A 20,876-nucleotide genomic window follows, 5' to 3' on the forward strand; every position below is an offset into this window, starting at 1 on the left:
ACTCATGAACCGAATGGACGGGAAGCACTTACTGGGGACATGCTATACAGCACCCTGAACTACTATAGTGGGTTTATTTCACAATAATTTGGCGTCAGAAATATTGGTAAGATATATTGAGTGTTTGACTACTTATTGAAAATAATATGGAAATATATTCTAAACTTACTGACAGCTATTGAAATAATTTTTTGAACTCATGAGACAGTTTACAAATGTTGTGTCTGGACATATAGTAATGGAGGTTTATCAGTAATAAGACAGAAGCAATGCTATGAATGAATACATTTTATTAACAGTTCTTGGAAACAAATTTAAATCTTAGAAACTTTAGTGGAATTCCATTTTTCTAAGGGAGCCAACTTTGCTGCTCATGGATCCCCAGTCTAAGTATCTTCTGTACTCCCCGGGTCTAAGGAAGTACTGTCGCCCCCTGAAGTTTGGCTGTTCATAAAAGATCCAGTATCCCTCATGCACAGTGCAGGAGTGGATTTCATGGTATTTGAATTCTTCATGTAGATCAGGGCAATCCTCAGTAAACTCCATCATCTGCCCTCTGAAGTCCTCTCTCTCGTAGATCTGGATTCTGAACGTGCCTCGATACTGTGAGATGAAACAGTAAGGAACAGTATTATGTTAAGTTTTGTTATGTTATGTTATAGGAGATATCTTGGATAGCACGTAGAAGCCCCAGTGTACATTTTACATGGAGTGCATTTTTGCCCCCCAGCTGCTAGTTATAATTGCTTTAATAAACATTTTGGCTGAAAAAGAACCCAAGGTTGTGTTCTCTGAGAAACAGAATCTGAAATATGGATCATTGTCTGTAAATAAATGAATTTAAAATAAAACACAGACCTAAACAATTGAGAAAGGTACAGCGAAATGTATTATTAGGCTCAAGAGTGGACAAATCAGATAAGACTGAACACTCTAAACTGCCCTTACATTTGCTTGTTTCTACTGTTTATATTGCCTTTTTTCTAAACAGATGCTTAACCCAATGTATTAAACTCATATATAAAGTATACAATAAGACAGCAAAATAACTGTCATGATTTAATCTGCAGAAGAATCTAAGGAAAACCAGCATGAAAGGGTTATTTTCAATTAGTTTGAATTGATTTTAATAATGCAAGAAAATGCAATTGTTAACCAGAGTTGCAAAAATCATTGACAATTGCACAATACCCCAAATGAAATACCATACCAGGCAAAGTGCGTGTTGTACAGGTGTATTAGTAATAACAGACAGCCATAAACAATAGTCGTTTTTGGCGAACACAGTAACGTTAATGGAGGTTCACCAGGGCCGGGCTAGCTACCGGGCGTTTTGGGGTGCTGCCGAGCTGGGGGCTGATTTCGTTGATTGGGACCTGCGTGTGCTGAACAAAATTTGTTTTGCTTATTTCAAAACACCCGCAGGTCCCCATCAACGAAATCAGCCCCCACTGCAGTGAAATAAGCTCCCAGCTCGGCAGCACACCAAAACGCCCAGTAGCCAGTCCAGTCCTGAGGTTTACGAAATTTTATTTCAAAAAATGGTATGTCTGCACAGATGTCAATGGCGTTTCGACCCTGAGGAAGTATAACAGGGTCTCATCAGTACTGGTGATAACCAGGGGAATTGCAAAGCGGATTACAAACAGAGAGGCGAGTCCCTGTGAAAAATTAATCCGTGCCAGCATAAAAGTGCACCGCAAAATAAAGTAATACTCACAGAGCAGTTCCTGGTGAGTAACTCAAGTATTCTCAATGAGCAACAAACTCAAATGTAGGATTTGGAGGATTTCTGCGAGTGAATCTCAATGCCACCAGAGGTGCGTAATAATATGAATGCACTCACGGGTTCACGGTCCAATAGACCATCAGTGTCTCAGGGTTCTGAGACACTGGCAGTCCATTGGACCAGTTGACGGTCCATCGGACCGCTGTGAGCGAATCTCTCATTGAGGAGTTCACATCCAGATCCCACATCCGGTACTAGGCTGGTTATGAAACAAGTTTTTGGTCTGTTTACGAGACCTCCTCCCTCACCCCCCCCCCCCCCACTGGGGCCCTCCGTATATTCAGTGCGCTTTTCTTACTCGGCACGGCCGTGTAAGGATATTCTCATTATTACAGCAGTTTTGTCTGATAAACCCCACAACCTGGAAGCTTTTCCCATTCACTTTTAAGGGAGGAGAATAGGTAGCTGTTTTTAGGTCCATTTGATTTTATTAAAATTATATGTATAAGATACTTAGATAAAGGGGTTTCAACCTTGTTTTTTCATCCGATGGTATATTCATATGTTGCTTCCTTTCACTACAGCATACAACATGACGCAATGGATAAACCTACTTCAGTCAAAGGCTTACATCACATCACTGCATTTAGGTGCCAGTGTTTTTGTTTTTACTATATTATTACTTTAGCCTTGGCTTTGTTTGCAGAGCCTGATGTGATAGCAGGATACCTACTACCAGATGAGAGTGCAGGGCACATTCCATCTTTATATTTTCCTCTCCCCTTCCAATGCTGTACAGTTCTTTTGAAGTGGTCTTTTTTTCACCTGACTGCTGGGTTTTTTACGCCATACCAAAAGCTCGCATGGACTATTTTTGTCCTTCTTCCGCTTTCTTTTTCTTCTTTCCTTCTATCTTTATTCTTACTTCTGTCATTTTTCCTTCTTTGCCTCTTTCTTTCTTCATTCCTTTCTTTCATCTTCCCTTCTTTCTTTCAGTTTCTTTCTTTCCTTGTTGGTGTGTTTCTGCCTCTTTTTATTTCATTCCTTCTTTGCTTGTTTGTTTCTTCCTCTTGTTCTTTCTTCCCTTCGTTCTTCGTTTCTTTCTTCCTCCTGTTTCCTTTTTTCCTACTTTCTTTTCTTCCATTTAATTAGTTCCTTCTTTCTTTCTCACCATCTTTTCAAAAGGTAAGAGGTATTTTTGCTTTGTCTGTGTGAACAGACTTAACAAATCAAGACCATTTGATTTTACTCAAATTATATGTATAACATAGTTACCTACTGTGGTTCTCAACCAGATTTTGTCAACTAGTCTGTGGTTCTGTCACTCACATTTTCCTTCCACACACTTCAGCATTCATCAAGGTGCAATGTGTCAGCCCACTTCAGCCATTAGTTGATTTCTTTATAAGTTATGGGTTGCTGCCCTTTCACATCAACACACAAAGTAGTTCCGTCAGGGCCAGGCAGTACTATGCATATTTATTTCGACCAAAAACTCTTTTGCCTTCAGTCAATTGTTTTGATTAAATTGATAAGTGCCCAGCAGCTTCCTGAATATTAAAGTTGGGCCACAACATGACAAAACAAAACAAGAATTTCCAAAAGGCTGGAGGCCAACACCATATCTATTGGCTTTGCCAATGCTTGTTTTTTCAAGTCATGGGAATTATGTCTTTTGCCTCCTTATTTTGCTGTAGGACAGGTTTGGCAAAGATGAGACCGGTCAGTGCAGACGCATATGGGAACCGTGTGTTTTTTTTAACCAAAATTGGCCTGCGCGCTGCATGTACAGTAACTAGGAAGATCTCCAAGTTAGTGGATTAGCCACAGACATCACAACTTGGAAAGTTGGAGCAGTAATTGTATAAAGCTTTATTCGACATAATTGATATCATAAAAGCATTACATATACATTAAAACAGTTAGAAAAGTGGACATAGCAAATACATAATTATGTACAACATTTTACATATTTAGCTCAATAAGACAGTATAAAATGCACTCAGCTAAGATAGGATAGTCTATTAAGTCTAATACGCCATGCCCATCCTAAAAACTTGGCTATTGCAATAGCAAACAGGGGACGAGGGTCCGTTTTTAGTATCCTTAAGGCCTCCCTATGCGACCTAGTCCCAAGGGTTCTACAAAGGGGCTTCAGCCATCTACTACGGGGGGCTGAATAAGCCAAACATTCAAACAGCAGAAGGGGAACTGTCTCTAGTCTGTATGAACAGCAAGGGCAAATAGGGGAGGTCTGAGCCGGGACCTTCCAGTTCGCAGTCACAGTACCTACTGGCAGGACACCTACCCTGAATTTATAGTAGAGGGCCCTATCCCAAGGAGCTGTGATGGAGTACAAATATGGCTCTCGAAAATGCACTTCTTTTAACAGAAGAAAATCAGTCGATGACCTACACAAATTCACATCATTTTTTCTGCCCTCAGCCACCCAGGACCAGAATAGCTTTTTTAGTATCAGCTTTGGCGGGGCAGATCTGTTATCCCAATCGTCCTCAAGGCCCAAATTAATTAGGAGATGATTAACTTCCCTTAGCCACTGAATCTTGGCCCAGCCAGGCGATGCAAGGATCTCTTTTAAACCATCCGCATAACTGGACAATTCAGGGACTCTCCAGATACGGGCCCATAGTAAAAGCGGGCGCAGCCTCGCTTGATCGCTAATCGAGCGAATGCCCATGTCTAGTAGAAGAGGAAGAGTTGGGGTACTATGGGGAAGGGCCATTAGATCTTTGAGAAATTTATTTTCGGAGCGGGCCAACTGGTCCACATTCTGTACACCCCATAATTCAGCACCATAGAGAGCTGTACTAACACCACGCGCCCTATAGATGTCCAGAGCCGGTGCTATTGGTTTATAGGAGGAGCCACGATGTTTCTTAAGAAGGGCGCCTGTCACTCTCTTATGGGACACCAACATCTTTTGCTGATGATTTTTCCAACTCATGGAGTCGCAGAGACGGATGCCAAGATAGTCGAACTCCTTGACCCTCTCGAGTGGTACTTGATCAAGTGTAGGTGGTATAACTGTTTTCTTTAGGGGATGTAAGACCAGGAACTTCGTCTTCCCCGTGTTTATGACCAGACCTCTCAAATCACAGAAGGTCTTAAAGCTATTTAGCAGGCTCTGTAGCCCCACTGGTGTCTTAGAGATCAGGAGGGTGTCATCTGCAAATAAGAGGGTGGGTATTTTCTTACCCGCCAGGGAAGGGGCATCTGCTGGATGTTGTAGCAGATGTTCCACCACTCCGTTAACATATAACGAAAACAGAGTGGGGGCCAAAACACAACCCTGGCGGACACCTCTATTTACAGGGATTCGTGGTGTTTTTTGTCCCTGGACACCCCACCTAATCTGGGCAAAGTTGTCTGGGTGGAACTTTATCAGCATATCCAACAAGTAAGGGGGAATTCCCAGTGCGTCGAGAACACTCCAAAGCTGCTGACGTTGTCAGAATCCGCAGCGCAATCGCGCCTGCCAAGCTCAGGAACTACATTTCCCATGAGCAGGCGGGGTCCCGCAGGAAGTACATCTTCGACGCAGACGCGCATCCGGGTGCGCGTTATTCTGGATTTGTGTTGCGCTTGGCGTGAGAGCGGCCGCTCTGCACGCCCGCCTTCGAGTCTCCTGTTTTGGCCCCCCTCCCCAAAGGCTCCGTGAGGTGAACTTCTGCATTGCAGTATCTGATGTTATCGGACCTCAGCACCAACAGGTATTGCCGTTCTAGTATCTCCGGCCGCCCTTGCGGTCAGCTGTTTACTTTCCTGAATTCTGTGAGTGCGGGAAGAACGGAGACAGTAACTCACAGCTAACATTATTGTTGTTATTTCTCTTGGCAAGTTGGGTGTGGCGGAACACAGTGGCGGTCGAAACCACGTGTTACCGTACACCCTGATAGTATTTTGGAACTAAGATAGCGGGGCGCTGTAGTGAGGATAACTACGCGTCTCCGTTATTGTCTGGGTACTTACAAGGACCAAAAAAGAGCTGGGCATGTAGTGAGGTAACTACTGGTTCCCCAGTTCTCATTGTGCGGTCACCCTTTGGGTATATTGTTGGCAGAATTCTGTGGTGGTCGCAACTACGTTTTGCTGTTTGGCATAATCCAAACATATTCTGTGTGGTCATTATTTAGTGAGCGGAGTGTTGTAGTTTTTGCTTCCTACACACTACCGTATCTCTCTCTTACTTTGTGTTGGAACAATCATCCTTACTTTGGATACCTTGGACACCCCTTGTACATTGCGTCCTCTGGCTCATCTGTGGTATGTTGTGAGTGGGGGGTTGTGTGTCTCAGTACAACGTGTGTGTGTATGGTATGACAGGGCTGTTTTCGTTAACTATATGTCTATGTGTTCCTTAGGCCTTCCTCACAGATTGTGGCAGAAGGGCTGTAGTAATTTCCTATCCAAAGTCGGGTTTTCTTTCTGCTCAGGTACTTACCTATTTTCTTGGTTTATTAGTGAGACTAAATGAGAGTAGTATTTCATGTAAGTAAGCACCTATCTGATGCCTGTCTTGTTTTTTGTTACAGGCGTCCTTTCCCTGCTGGCCCTACCTTTACCCATCCCACATTTTTTATTTTAGTTTGTTATTTTTCTCCCTCGCCTAATGGCTCGAACACCCTGTGTTTACACTTCAGGGTGTTGGTGACATTTGGAGGTGGAACCATATTTGCAGCGACTGGATCCCGTGGAGTAAACCTGACAGAATAACGCGCCCACGAACGTTGCTCTGCCCGGTCCAGTTGCTGCAACATGGCCACCATGGATGACATGATGCAGGCTCTGCTTTTAGTGCAGCAGGAGCTTGCCTCCTCTAAAGCAGAGGCCGCATCCCTAAAGGAAAAGGTAGAAAGGTTATCAAGGAATCCCTTTTCTACCACGGTACCTCAGGTACAAGTAACGGTTCCCCCCCCTATCCCTCTGGCTAGTCCAGAGAGGTATTCTGGGGATCCGTCTAAGACTCAGGCGTTCTTGACGCAAATTATGTTACACTTTTCCTGTAAGCCTGCCTCGTTCCCTAACAACCATTCGAGAGTAGCTTTCGCGATTTCTTATTTAACAGGGGATGCAGCCAATTGGGCTGTACCTTTGGTACGGAATGACGACCCAATGCTCTCAGACTGGGCGGCTTTCCGGGCCGAATTTGAAAAGGTGTTTGATCGAAGGGCAACCACCTTTAGTGCAGATAGAGAACTCCTAGAACTAAGGCAGGGGCGGTCGGACTTGATAACATATCTTACCAAGTTCAATCAACTGAGGTCGGAAACCTCGTGGCCGGAGGAAAAGAGAATGTCCTTGTTCTATCAGGGTTTGAGGGATGGTCTTAAAGACGTCATTGCCCAGATTGATCCCCAACCAACCACTTGTGTAGATATGGTGAATCTAACCCTGAGATTGGATGGAAGAATGACAGACAGAGGAGGGGATAGGAGAAGATGGGACAGGGGCCCCCCCCGTTCGGAATGGAGTCCACGTAGGGCTTTGCCTTCTGCAGATGCGCACCCTGAACCGATGGAAATCGGGGCAGTCCGATCCCCCCTAACCAGAGAAGAAAAAGAGAGTCGTCGTGTGGCCGGTCTTTGTCTGTACTGCGGTAAAAAGGGTCATTATGTTAGGGACTGCCCTTCCAAACCCAGAAACACTGGTTCTTGGACTCGGAATAAAAGAGTAGCCATAGCTGCGGGTAACGCTTTAGTGGAAGCTGGTGCCCAGGGAGAGGGACACCAGAAAGAACCACAGCCCTGGAAGGTGCCCTCATTGACGGTGTTGACTCTAAGTGAATCTGAATCCCATATCCTGTTGCCCATGAGGCTGGAATGCCAGTTACAGGTATATACTGTCGCGGTCATGATTGACTCAGGGGCCACAGGGAATTTCATCAATAGCGGACTCGTGTCCTCTTTATCTATAGACCGGGTAACCAGAGACACCCCGGAGGAGGTCTTGGCGGTTGATGGAAAACCCTTAATATCTGGTCTCATAACGGAACAAACCGAGAGGGTAACCCTATCGGTTGCTGTAATCGACGGCAGGCATAGGGAAGAATTGGTGCTTAACATCATCGAAGCCCCTCAATATGAGATAATACTTGGAATGCCCTGGCTTAGCCATCATAATCCCTCCATCGACTGGAAGAAGAAGTCGATTCGTTTTCTGTCCGAGGAGTGCAAAACTCACATGGAAGAAGACGTCGGGTTCTCACCTTCTGTTCTTCCGTTGGTGGTAGCAACAGCAGCAGAAAAAGAGGTGTGTCTACCGATGGAGTATAGGGCATACAGGGATGTCTTCAGCGAAAGTCAGGCTGAGAAACCCCCTCCGCATAGGCCCTATGACTGCAGGATTGATCTAGTGGAGGGAGCCACTATACCCTCCTGTAGGGTTTATGCATTGTCAGACCCTGAAACTACTCATTTGAAGGGGTACTTGGACCATTATGTGGACATTGGCTTTATACGCCCATCTAGGTCTCCTGCAGCCTCGCCCCTCTTTTTTATTAAAAAAGCAAACGGTGATTTGAGGGCCTGTGTCGATTATCGAATGCTGAATAAAAACACCGCCAGGAATCGATATCCACTGCCGCTTATCTCTGTTTTGCTGGACCAAGTACGATATGCCAAGGTGTTTACCAGATTGGACCTAAGGGGGGCATATCACTTGGTCCGCGTCCGTGAGGGGGACAAATGGAAAACCGCCTTCAAAACAAGATACGGCTTGTACGAATACACTGTGATGCCGTTTGGGCTGTGCAATGCCCCAGCGGCATTTCAATACTTTTTAAACAACGTTTTGAAGGATGTGGTGGATATCAGTGCAGTGGTATACATCGATGACATCCTGATTTACTCAGAAAACGTCAAGGAACATACAAGGCATGTAACTGAAGTGCTCCAACGGTTGAGAGAAAACCGGTTATACTGCAAGCTGAGCAAGTGTGAATTTGGTGTGGACAAGGTGGAGTTTTTGGGAGTCATGCTAAGCCACGAGGGACTGCAAATGTCAGACAGAAAAATACAGGCGGTGCAGGAGTGGTCCACCCCTACCTGCGTGAAAGACGTGCAAAGATTTTTAGGCTTCGCTAATTATTACCGCCGTTTCATTGCGCAGTTCTCTCAAGTGGCGGTTCCTTTGTCGAGACTGTTAAGAAAAGGTGTGCAATTTGTATGGTCCCCCGAAGCCACAGCGGCTTTCAAGTTTCTAAAAGAGGCGTTCACAACGGCTCCGATCCTGGCACATCCAAGACCGGAATATCCTTATGTAGTCGAAGCGGATGCTTCTGACGAAGCTATCGGAGCCGTACTGTCTCAAAGGGATAAGGACACCGGACAGCTCCACCCCGTGGCGTATCTGTCCAAGAAACTAAGCCCCCCCCGAACAGAATTACACCATATCTGAGAAGGAACTGCTAGCGATCAAAAGAGCGTTCCAGGAATGGCGACAATACCTTTGGGGGGCTAGATTCCCTGTCACCGTCTATACTGACCATCGCAACCTTCAGTATATGAAGACAGCAAAGCACCTAACACAAAGACAGATGAGGTGGATGCTCTTTTTCGCAGAGTACGATTTCACCGTCACCTTTAGACCAGGGTCCGAAAACCTGAAAGCCGATTCCCTATCCCGACGGGATCAGTTGGAAGAGAAGGACAACGGAGAAGCTAAGGTGTCTATAATCAGTCCCGAGAAAGTGGTCTGCGCAATACAAGCAAACACTTTTTTGGATCTTGTCAGACAAGCGAAGGATCATGACGCCTGGGTCAGATGGGCCACGTATGGGGGTAATCGCACTTTGGTGAAGGGGCTGCCTTTTCAAAACAACAGGTTGTTTCTCCCTTCTCCAGCATTGCAAAAAAAGGCCTTCACGTGGTGTCATGATTCCCCTTTGGCAGGACATCAGGGGGTGCAAAAGACCATGCATCTCATGAAACGACACTTCTGGTGGGAGTCCATTGAAACCGATGTCTCTGTGTGGACAGGGCAGTGTGAGACATGCGCAAGGGCTAAATCCTCTACCGGACCGAAAAAAGGGTTGTTGATGCCGTTGCCTTCCCCTAGAAAGCCGTGGCAGAACATTAGTCTGGATTTTGTCACCGGACTCCCTCTTGATCAGGGTAAATCGGCTGTGTTGGTGGTCGTTGACAGCCTCACTAAATTAGGCCACTTTATTCCGTGTGTTAACCTACCAACCGCTGGGCAGACGGCTCAACTGCTGCTAAACAACGTCATACGATTGCATGGAGTCCCAGAGGTCATAGTGTCTGACAGAGGCCCTCAGTTCATAGCGAGGTTCTGGAAGGCGTGGTGCCAGGCGTTGCACATACAGTCTTCCCTTTCGACCAGTTTCCACCCACAGACAGACGGACAAACTGAACGGCTAAACCAAACATTGAAGAAATACCTACGGTGGGTTTCTTTGTTGTGGATGGCCGAGATGGCATATAATAACGTCTGGCATTGTTCTGTGGGGGTCTCCCCTTTCCTGGCTAACTACGGGTTTGATGCACGTATCCTTCCTGTGCGCATCCCGGAGGAGGTGTCTCGACAGCCTTCGGTTTTGGGACAGATGCGGAAGCTCCGTGTTCTGCACAAAAAGGTCAGGGCGCATCTTGAGAAGGCTAAAGCAGTGTACAAGAAGTGGGAGGACAAACACCGCAAGGAAGGTCCCTCGTTCCAGGTTGGTGATAGGGTCTGGTTGTCGACTCGCAACATTCGGTTCAAATTGCGAAGTGTGTTTCATCCACGTTACATCGGGCCCTACACCATTGTGAAACAAATCAACCCTGTTGCCTTTAAATTGAAACTGCCTGGTTCTTTGCGCATACACCCGGTGTTCCATTGTAACCTGCTGAAACCTGCTCGTTCGGCGAGACGAAGGGCCACACCTCCGGTGCTTCGGGATGCTGGGGCTGAATATGAGGTACGGCGTATTAAGGACTCCAAGTGGAGTAGAGGGGTCCTGTGGTATCTGATATCCTGGAAGGGCTACTCGGTGGAGGACGACTCCTGGGAGCCTGTCGGGAATGTACACGCCCCAGCTGCTGTACGTGCTTTCCATCGTAGATGCCCGCTGCGCCCTGGTCCTAGGAGGCGCTAGGGAGGGGGGATGTACTGTCAGAATCCGCAGCGCGATCGCGCCTGCCAAGCTCAGGAACTACATTTCCCATGAGCAGGCGGGGTCCCGCAGGAAGTACATCTTCGACGCAGATGCGCATCCGGGTGCGCGTTATTCTGGATTTGTGTTGCGCTTGGCGTGAGAGCGGCCGCTCTGCACGCCCGCCTTCGAGTCTCCTGTTTTGGCCCCCCTCCCCAAAGGCTCCGTGAGGTGAACTTCTGCATTGCAGTATCTGATGTTATCGGACCTCAGCACCAACAGGTATTGCCGTTCTAGTATCTCCGGCCGCCCTTGCGGTCAGCTGTTTACTTTCCTGAATTCTGTGAGTGCGGGAAGAACGGAGACAGTAACTCACAGCTAACATTATTGTTGTTATTTCTCTTGGCAAGTTGGGTGTGGAGGAACACAGTGGCGGTCGAAACCACGTGTTACCGTACACCCTGATAGTATTTTGGAACTAAGATAGCGGGGCGCTGTAGTGAGGATAACTACGCGTCTCCGTTATTGTCTGGGTACTTACAAGGACCAAAAAAGAGCTGGGCATGTAGTGAGGTAACTACTGGTTCCCCAGTTCTCATTGTGCGGTCACCCTTTGGGTATATTGTTGGCAGAATTCTGTGGTGGTCGCAACTACGTTTTGCTGTTTGGCATAATCCAAACATATTCTGTGTGGTCATTATTTAGTGAGCGGAGTGTTGTAGTTTTTGCTTCCTACACACTACCGTATCTCTCTCTTACTTTGTGTTGGAACAATCATCCTTACTTTGGATACCTTGGACACCCCTTGTACATTGCGTCCTCTGGCTCATCTGTGGTATGTTGTGAGTGGGGGGTTGTGTGTCTCAGTACAACGTGTGTGTGTATGGTATGACAGGGCTGTTTTCGTTAACTATATGTCTATGTGTTCCTTAGGCCTTCCTCACAGATTGTGGCAGAAGGGCTGTAGTAATTTCCTATCCAAAGTCGGGTTTTCTTTCTGCTCAGGTACTTACCTATTTTCTTGGTTTATTAGTGAGACTAAATGAGAGTAGTATTTCATGTAAGTAAGCACCTATCTGATGCCTGTCTTGTTTTTTGTTACAGGCGTCCTTTCCCTGCTGGCCCTACCTTTACCCATCCCACATTTTTTATTTTAGTTTGTTATTTTTCTCCCTCGCCTAATGGCTCGAACACCCTGTGTTTACACTTCAGGGTGTTGGTGACATTTGGAGGTGGAACCATATTTGCAGCGACTGGATCCCGTGGAGTAAACCTGACAGACGTGGGACCAGGTCAAAGGCAGTCCTTAGATCTATAAATGCCAGGTACAGGCTGCCTTTGCCCAGTACAACCACTTTCCAGTATAACATCAGCAGCCGGAGTGCTTGCTCGATCGTCCCTGTGCCGGTTCTAAAACCGGCTTGGAAATCTGACAAGATATTGTTCTCTTCAACCCACTGCGTGATTCTTGCTAAGACAACCTTGCCTGCCACCTTCTGCGAACTATCAAGGAGGCTTATGGGGCGATAATTGGCGGGGTCGTCCCTGTCTCCTTTCTTGAATACAGGGACGACCTCTGCTCCCCTCCAAGAATCTGGTAAGGCCGCACCGGCCAAACCAGCATTCATAACGGAAGCAATGAGTCTCCCCACTCTGCCAAATTGACACGGAGTAGATCCCCTGGTAGGCCATCCGGGCCTGCCGCCTTATTCGGGACCTGGCACTTAATCGCCCATTCTACTTCTTTGCTTGTGAAGTGGCGGTCCTCAGTGGGCTCCGATTTGCACAAGGCATACTGACCCACCTCGGTTAACCCATGGGCCTCGCTCACTGCATAAAGCTTGGAAAAGTGGTCAAGCCATGCTCCCTCAGTTATGTTACACATTATGAGCGAGTCCGTAGGTTTGTCCTTATTTCTTATTAGGTTCCAGAAGCCTTTGGGATCCTTCCTAAGGCTGGCTGCCAAAAGATCCTGCCAAAACAAATTTTCATGGTCAGCCTTAGCTTTTGCTAGAGTCTTTCTATAGTGGCGCCTAGCGGAGCTGATCTGGGCCCCATCCTTGGCTTTTACCGCCCTCATCAGTTCTTTTTTGGCGACACTACAGGCGTGTGAAAACCAGCCCGTGCTGCGCGTCGGTCTACTGTTTGTGGTGCGCCTTGAGCTTGGAGGGTAAGCCACAAAAAGTTCCCCCAGCGCAGTGGATGCTTCAAGGAACAATTTGGGACCCTCAAGATCGTGATCAATGGGTCCTAATAGGTCTAACCGTGATGCAATGTTAGACATTATAGATTTGGCCTCCTCGATCTTGGCATTATTTGCCACAAAGGTATTCCATTTTAGCCGTCTGGCACAATTAGAGGGAATTACTTCTTGTGTTGTTTTCCAGACGTAAGGGGTTAGGGGTAAGGGAAAGCCCATAATAAGGGAAGATAAGGACAGGGATAAGGGATTGTGGTCACTGACCGGAGACTGCACAACTTCCATATCAGTTAAGTGCGCCCAGAGGCTATAGTTCAATAGGATGAAGTCAATACGCGAGGAATGACCCACTCTATTGTAAGTGTGAGCTCCTGACTGGTCTGACTTAGTTCTGCCATTGGCGGCCCTAAGGCCGTATTCCAGGCAGAGTGCGTTAAGATCAATAGCATTTTGAGACCAGCTTCTAATAGGGGCCAGTGAGAGGGGTGGAATACCTCTCCTGGCGTCATCCTCCCAGGTGCCCAATATGTCTTCACTGGCCAGGGGTTCAAATGTGCAGTTGAAATCCCCTGCAAGTATCACTAATGCGTCGGGCGCACAAGAACTAAGACCCTCTTCAATACTCGTAGATGACAATTTTGATGTTCCCCCCGTGCTCCCCTAACATAGATATTAAAGACTTCAAGCCTATTCCCCCCCTGTGGCCTTCTGACAGAAATTCTCTGTAGATCCGGTGATTTATTAGCAAACTGCCTAATAGAGAGACCCAACGAGATATTTGCCCAAATAAGAAACCACCAGAAGGACGGCCTTTCCCTCCCTGTGACTGTGTTGCGGGAACAAAATAGGTGGTAAAGCCCACCTTATGGTATGGTTCCAAACACCAAGTTTCCTGGAATAGGCACAACCCGAAATCTTCAATAAAGGAATTCCAATCGGGTAGGTCTATATTCCGAGCCAGGCCTGCTATATTCCAACTGAGTACTTTCAGAACCTCTCCCTCAATTCTCTTTGGGCCCTGCGCCTGGTCTTTTACGGGGTGAATCAAAACAGTACTAGGGGTTATGCTAGGGGTTATACTAGGAACGGTACTAGAGAGCTCAACTGGAGTCAGTACAACAGTCACAATTCCAGGCATCGCCGCCCAAGAGGGAAGTAGCTCTCCCCCCGTAGTCGGCAGCGATGGTGGAATAAGACTGCCACTGGGCTGAGGTCCTCCGGTGCTAACGGCCAGTTCAAAGGGGGGGAGTTCTGGGGGAAAGTCTGTTACGAGTCTGCTGACAATAACACCAGTCTGCACCAACGCCCTTTACAGCGCTACTGGCTTCAAGGACCTGCATTTTTGAGTTCTTCTTGCAAAGTGGGGAGAAGATTATTATTATTATTATTGGACATTTATTGAGCGCACAGCTACCCCCAACGGGGGTGTCCCGGCGCTGAGGAATGCAGGAAGGAGTGGCAGATGCAAGTTTATATTATTGACTTAGTGGGCTAAAAATAAAAAGGTTTTCAGTTTGCCCCTGAACTGAGATTCAGTGTCAGTCATTCTGAGACTGATGGGCAGAGAGTTCCACAGTTTAGATACTGCCACTGTGAAGGCTCTACCACCCTTTCTCGCGAAACGGAATCGGGGAGTTGACAGCAGGTGAAGGTGATTCGATCTGAGGTTAAGAGTGGAGTGCACTGGTTTTAGTCTGTGACTCAGGTATTTAGGGCCTTTCCCCTTAAGAGCTCTAAAGGCTAGTATCAGGGCCTTGAATTTAACGCGAGCCGTGATCGGTAGCCAGTGCAATTTCTTTAAGTGGGGGGAGATTGAGTGACGGTAAGGGACTTTGCAAATCAGCCTGGCAGCAGCATTCTGCACAATTTGCAGTCTGTGAAGCAGGTAGGCGGGAAGTCCCACGTACAGACTATTCGCGTAGTCTTGGTGTGACGTAATAAGAGGATGTGTCACTGTTTTTAGAGCTTCCTTGGGAAGGAAGGGGGAGATTTTTCTTATCATATGAAGTTTCCCAAAGCATGCTGAGGTGACTTTCTGAATCTGAGTCTTAAAAGATAGGTCGTTATCGAATTGAACTCCGAGATTGCGGGCCACCCTCACCGGGGCCGGTGGAGGGTTGAGTTCCATAGGCCACCATGTAGAGGGAGGTAGGGGAATTGTCTGATTAAAGAATAACACCTCAGTCTTATCCATATTTAATTTTAGCGTGTTTGAGGTCATCCAAGCCACGATATTGGAAAGACAGCTTCTGAAATTGTCGAAACCTGAGGGTGAGTGATCTTTAAAAGAAAAAATAAGCTGAGTGTCGTCAGCGTACGATATCACTCTTACCCCCAAGGACTCGATTACCTTTGCTAGGGGAGCAACATAGATGTTGAAAAAGAGGGGGCTGAGAGCAGAACCCTGGGGCACCCCGCAGTCAAGTGGTTTCCTGTCCCTGGACCAGAACGGGCGGCACCAGACTTGTTGTGTGCGGCCCGTGAGGAAGGAAGAGATCCAGGCCAGAGGGGTGCCGTGAATCCCCAACTCACGGAGTCTCCCCAAGAGGATGGCATGGGAGACCGTGTCGAAGGCTGCAGACAGGTCGAGGAGCACTAACATAGCCACCTCTCCCCTGTCCACAGTCTCCCGCACGGTCTCCGCCACCTCTAGTAGTGCCGTCTCAGTGCTGTAACCGGTCCTAAAACCGGATTGCGAGTCATGCATCAGGTCCTGGTTCTCAATAAAATCAGCTAGTTGTTCCTGTACTATTTTTTCCAAAATTTTGGCCGGTTTTGGTAGCAGGGAAATCGGACGGTAGTTACTGAGAACAGCAGGGTCCGCATCAGGTTTCTTTAAAAGGGGGATGAGAATTGCCTGCTTCCAAATGTCCGGAAATTGTCCTGATCTGAGGGAGGAGTTCCATATTGATAGCAGGGGTTTCACAATCGCAGGAGCAATTGTGGCGAAAACGTGAGCAGGCATCGGATCCAGGGGAGAGCCTGATTTGCATAGATGGAGTTTGCATAGTGCAGCATCTAAGGTGATGGGTTTGAACGCCATGAGTCTCTTGTCCTCGGGGCTGATGTCAGTGAGGAGGGTGACATCCGTATCCGGGCTAAGTCCTGTATTAAAAGTAGCATAGATGAGAGAAATTTTCTCATAAAAGAAATTGGATAACTTGTCACAGAGTTCTTGACACGCCTCTGTCTTTTGTAGAAGGGCTGAGGGGTTAGTGAAGTTTTTTACAACTTGGAAGAGTGCCTTGGTGCTGTTATCTGCCGCTTTGATTTTACTAGCAAAGTATTCTCTCATGGCCGTTTGCTTAATTTAATTGAAATTTTTTAGTGCCCCTCTGTACGTTAATTTTGCACCTGGATCATAGGCACGACGCCAAAGGCGTTCAAGCTTTTTGCATTTGCTTTTTTCTTCCCGCAGCGACTGAGAGAACCAGGGAGCAGAGGGCTTGGATCTGGCTGAAGAAAGGGTAGTGAGGGGGGCGATATTTTCAATGGCCGTGGTGATGTATTGATTTAGGTTAGCCACATCCTCATTGATATTAGCGGAGGGATGCCATTCAAGTTTGGCTAAGACGGGCTCGAGGTCCTCAAGTGTTACTTTGAACCACTTTCTACCCGTCCTCTCTGGCCTACAAACTGAGGTCGGAGTCGTGGCAAGTTTTAGGTTAAAAGAGATAGTAAAATGGTCCGACCAAGTCACAGGGAGAGGGATACCCGTGGAGAGACCAGGTAGGTTGGTAAAGACCAAATCTAGCGTGTGCCCTGCAGAGTGTGTGGGGCCAACAACTTTCTGCAAGAGGTTGAAACCCTCCAAGGTCTCTACCAAGGAACATGCCTTTGTGTCGTCTACATGTAAATTAAAATCCCCCAAGACAGTAAAGTGCGAGTGTTTTAATGAGAGGTCAGCCAACCTAGACATTAATTCGGTCATATGAGTGGGGGGGGTGTTCGGGGGGTTGTAGATAAGTACCCCTGCACAGATGAGGAAAGCTGCCTCGGAAATGCAAAAGTACATAGCTTCAATGGGACCCAAGTTGTCCAGTTTCCTGTGGCAGATTGTCCAGTGGGCTCTGAGAATAATAGCTATTCCTCCTCCTGTCTTGGGACCCGATCTATCAAGCCCGGCAAATTGATAGTTCGGCGGGACAGCTAGGGCGATATCGGGGTGTGAGTACTCTTTGGTCCAAGTTTCCGTGAGAAACAACATGTCCCAGGCATTCGTTGAGAGGGAGAGCCAGATGTCACTAGCGTGTTTAGGCAAGGAGCGGCAATTGACTAAACACGCCTTTACTTCACGCAACACGGAGCTGTGGCAGCTCTCGTTGGTAATCTTGCATGAGTTGTTAATCGCCGGTTGCAGGGCAAAAAGGCATTTGGGGCAAGTGTAACTTTGCAGCATTGGCGATGGGTTGTACCGCGGGTGGTAATCAGCTGATAAGGGTCTGAGAGCTAGGAGACTTTCTCTAGACCAGCTCCGGCGTATCATTGAGTCATTTTGGGCATAGTGACCGGCGCTGGGCGCGGGCCAGGAGCGGACGGGCGCAGACGGGCTTGCCTTAGGCGCGCCTTTGGCGCGCCCGCTGCGCTCGCCCGCTGCGCGTTCTCTGACACATTGGATATATGGGAAGCGGAGTTTGCAATCAGCTCCGCCCCATGTGGTGCCGGAACCGCCCTGCGCGTTCTGGTGCAGGTCTCCACGCCCTCCACTCAAACAGCAGGCAGCTGCGGGGAACGAGGCGGGAGCCAAGCGCTAGAAATGTATGTGTGCAAATAACAGTTTAAAATCAAGTTCTAAATGAAGTTTAAAAATCGTAATTCATTTCACATCATTTTAAAACATTTTCTATAATTTCTGTGCGCTTTTCACTCTGAAGTAATGCCACCAATGTTAAAAGTGTGCAGTGCACGAAAGGTAATCAAAAGAGGGTGTTGGGGGTCAGGCAGCCGCCTACTCACCGCAATCCTCGGTGAGCAGTGAAGTGTACCGAGCTTAAATGCTGAGCGGAGCTTGCAATCAGCTCTGCCCCATGTGGTGCCGGAACCGCCCTGCGCGTTCTGGTGCAGGTCTCCACGCCCTCCACTCAAACAGCAGGCAGCTGCGGGGAACGAGGCGGGAGCCAAGCGCTAGAAATGTATGTGTGCAAATAACAGTTTAAAATCAAGTTCTAAATGAAGTTTAAAAATCGTAATTCATTTCACATCATTTTAAAACATTTTCTATCATTTCTGTGCGCTTTTCACTCTGAAGTAATGTCACCAATGTTAAAAGTGTGCAGTGCACGAAAGGTAATCAAAAGAGGGTGTTGGGGGTCAGGCAGCCGCCTACTCACCGCAATCCTCCAGCTGTGGCCTACCTATTGCAAACAAAACCCTAGAGAGGAGGTTACCCTTGGCATTATCATAAGATGGAGCTACCAAGCTTGGTTTGTTGTTAAGGGGCTCAGGGATTATATCAACTAGCCGAGATTCGGCAAGTCTACCCTCATTAAGCGTGACCCTATTTTCTGGCACATTGTATTTTGCAGGGATGCATCGAGGTTGCATAGCAGTAGAAAGCTGTGAGGAGGGAGGTAAGTCTTCGGAAGAAACTGGACAAGGGACGTTGTTAATGAGTCAATCGACATCTTCGAGACAACCAAATCTATTGTAGGTAGGTGCCCCATCCCACCTCCCTTGTGGGCCCTGCCAGCAATCTACTGGATCACCCCATGCGTGATTTCTAAACAAAGGTCAATTCCCCCCGTTTTTAGGACGTGCGGGCGGGGGATAAAAGTAGGTTAGGGGTCTAGCTGCTATGGATGAATTTCCCCCGCGATCATTCCATGTGCATATGTAGTGTGCTGTGTTGGGGTCATCAAAAGAAATGATTACACAGTCACCTGGAATTGATTTAAAGGAGGTGCCTATCCATGGTACCCTGCGCACCATGAGAATTTTACTTCTCAGGTGGGCGGTAACGGCCTGTTTTCGTTTAGCCAATGTGTTACCTTGTTTCTTAGTGACCCAAAGTTTTCCTGCTGGTGGTATACAATCTCCGGGACACCTGTTAACACCACAACATAGGGTCTAACATCCGGGGGGGAGGTCGATATAACCCCCACGAAGTTTCTCCCTATGTTTCACCCCCTGTGTCTTTGGATAATAAGACTTTTGTTCTTTAGCTCTTGTGGGTACTGGGGCCTTTGTAGCTGGTGCAGGTTTTACAAGCGATTGTTTTGGTAACTCCTTTGGGCCATTTATATTATTACTTAAAGCAACCTTAAGACGGGGTTTAGGAATGGGTTTAGTTACAGGGACCACAGGGGTAGGGACTATAGATATTGGTGTATGATGGGTTGGGCCAGGTGTGCTAATCGGTTTATGCTCAGTTATGCTAAGAGTTGCTAAAGTTAGTATACTCTTTTCCGTCTCTAATAGTTGATTCTCTATGCGCGATAGTCTAACTTCCAGGGGGGTTAGAAGTTTCTTTAGTGTTTCCCAGACAATCGTTAGAAATTCCACATCTCTCCCCCCTATCACACATACAGGGACCCCCTCATTTTCACCCTCTATTACTAAATCCTGCTCCCCCTCTATACCCTCCCGACTAGTTTCTGCAATAATTGCGGAATTATGGGCCGTAGGTGGAAATGGTTGTGGAGGAAGGTGGGGCAGTGTGGTGGACACCCCTTCTATTGTAGGTTTAACACTCATGGGGATTGGGCCTTTGCTACCTTCGCCTTCTTCCTAGAGTAGGCAGATGTAGTTTGACGTTTACGTTTTTGGACAATACCCTCTTTAATTATAAAAGGATTCCTCCCTCCCCCTTGGGGTTGGATGATGTATCTATAGGGGATCCCTTTGCCAGCTCCATCACACCCGCAGGAGGGGTGAGATTGGGGCTTGGAGAAAAAGACAACCCTCCCATAGGAGCGGGAAGAGGGGAAACCAGTATCTGATGGACATCTGCATGCGTCATGGTAGGGACAATACCTACCCGGCTAGTTTTGGCTAAGGCAAGATGGCCTAAGGATGACTTCCTCACTAGAGTCAATTCCTGGGAAATTCGTCTAGCTACATCAAGGTCCATAGAGACTCTCTGCTGCATTTTATTAATTTCCACATCAATGGCCGTGTTAGTTCTAGTAATAAAGTCATCAAGAGTCCCATTCAGCTTCTTCCCTTTAGCTGCCCTGTTTCGGCACTCACGCACAGACATTATGACTACACTTAAAATTATTAAAAAAACAAATAGAAAACAACAAATGTGATGGTTAAACAATCAATGGTGGAACCAAGGGTAGAGGCCCGGTCCGGTCTCTAACGTTCTCTAACGGCCTCAACGGCCCGCCCTTTGCCCGGGCTTAGCCCCGGGCGCTCCCGCGCAGCGTGGGTCTCTGTAACTTAAGGGCAAAAGAACGTGAGGACGTAAGAGTGAGGGTGGGGCAGGGCGGTCAGGGAGAGCGGGCCCGGTGTCTCGGCCTCAGGGTTACCGGGACTCCTGGGAAAGCGAGTCCCGGTTCCAACGCTCGCAGCCCTGCAGCCCTGTCACTCACCCAGCAGGGGCCAAACAGGGGTAAAATCAGCTGAGCGATGCGGGACCCGCGACGCGTGTTCCGCGAGAAGTGGTGCTGGTCCTGAGTCAATAACGGCAACAACAAGGGTCTCTGAAGGCGTCCCACGAAGCAGCGGCAGGCAAGGTCCTTTAAAAGGGTGAGGGTGGGGCGGGGCGGTCAGGGAGAGCGGGCCCGGTGTCTCAGCCTCAGGGTTACCGGGACTCCTGGGAAAGCGAGTCCCGGTTCCAACGCTCGCAGCCCTGCAGCCCTGTCACTCACCCAGCAGGGGCCAAACACGGG

The 20,876-nt window shown here is 47.7% G+C and overlaps 1 protein-coding gene across 1 annotated transcript in view; it reads right to left on the bottom strand.

Moving 5' to 3' along the window:
* Positions 1 to 273: 273 nt before the first annotated feature.
* Positions 274 to 20,876, bottom strand: part of LOC144824596 (gamma-crystallin M2-like) — a 40,124-nt gene continuing 19,521 nt past the window's right edge. Inside the window, exon 3 of the mRNA XM_078683648.1 lies at positions 274 to 603. Within this exon, the coding sequence (XP_078539774.1) occupies positions 331 to 603 (273 nt within the window). The 3' untranslated portion in view covers positions 274 to 330. The remainder of the gene's footprint in view (positions 604 to 20,876) is intronic.

Source organism: Lissotriton helveticus, chromosome 3_1 (genome assembly GCF_964261635.1).
Source record: "Lissotriton helveticus chromosome 3_1, aLisHel1.1, whole genome shotgun sequence".
Taxonomy (NCBI): domain Eukaryota; kingdom Metazoa; phylum Chordata; class Amphibia; order Caudata; family Salamandridae; genus Lissotriton; species Lissotriton helveticus.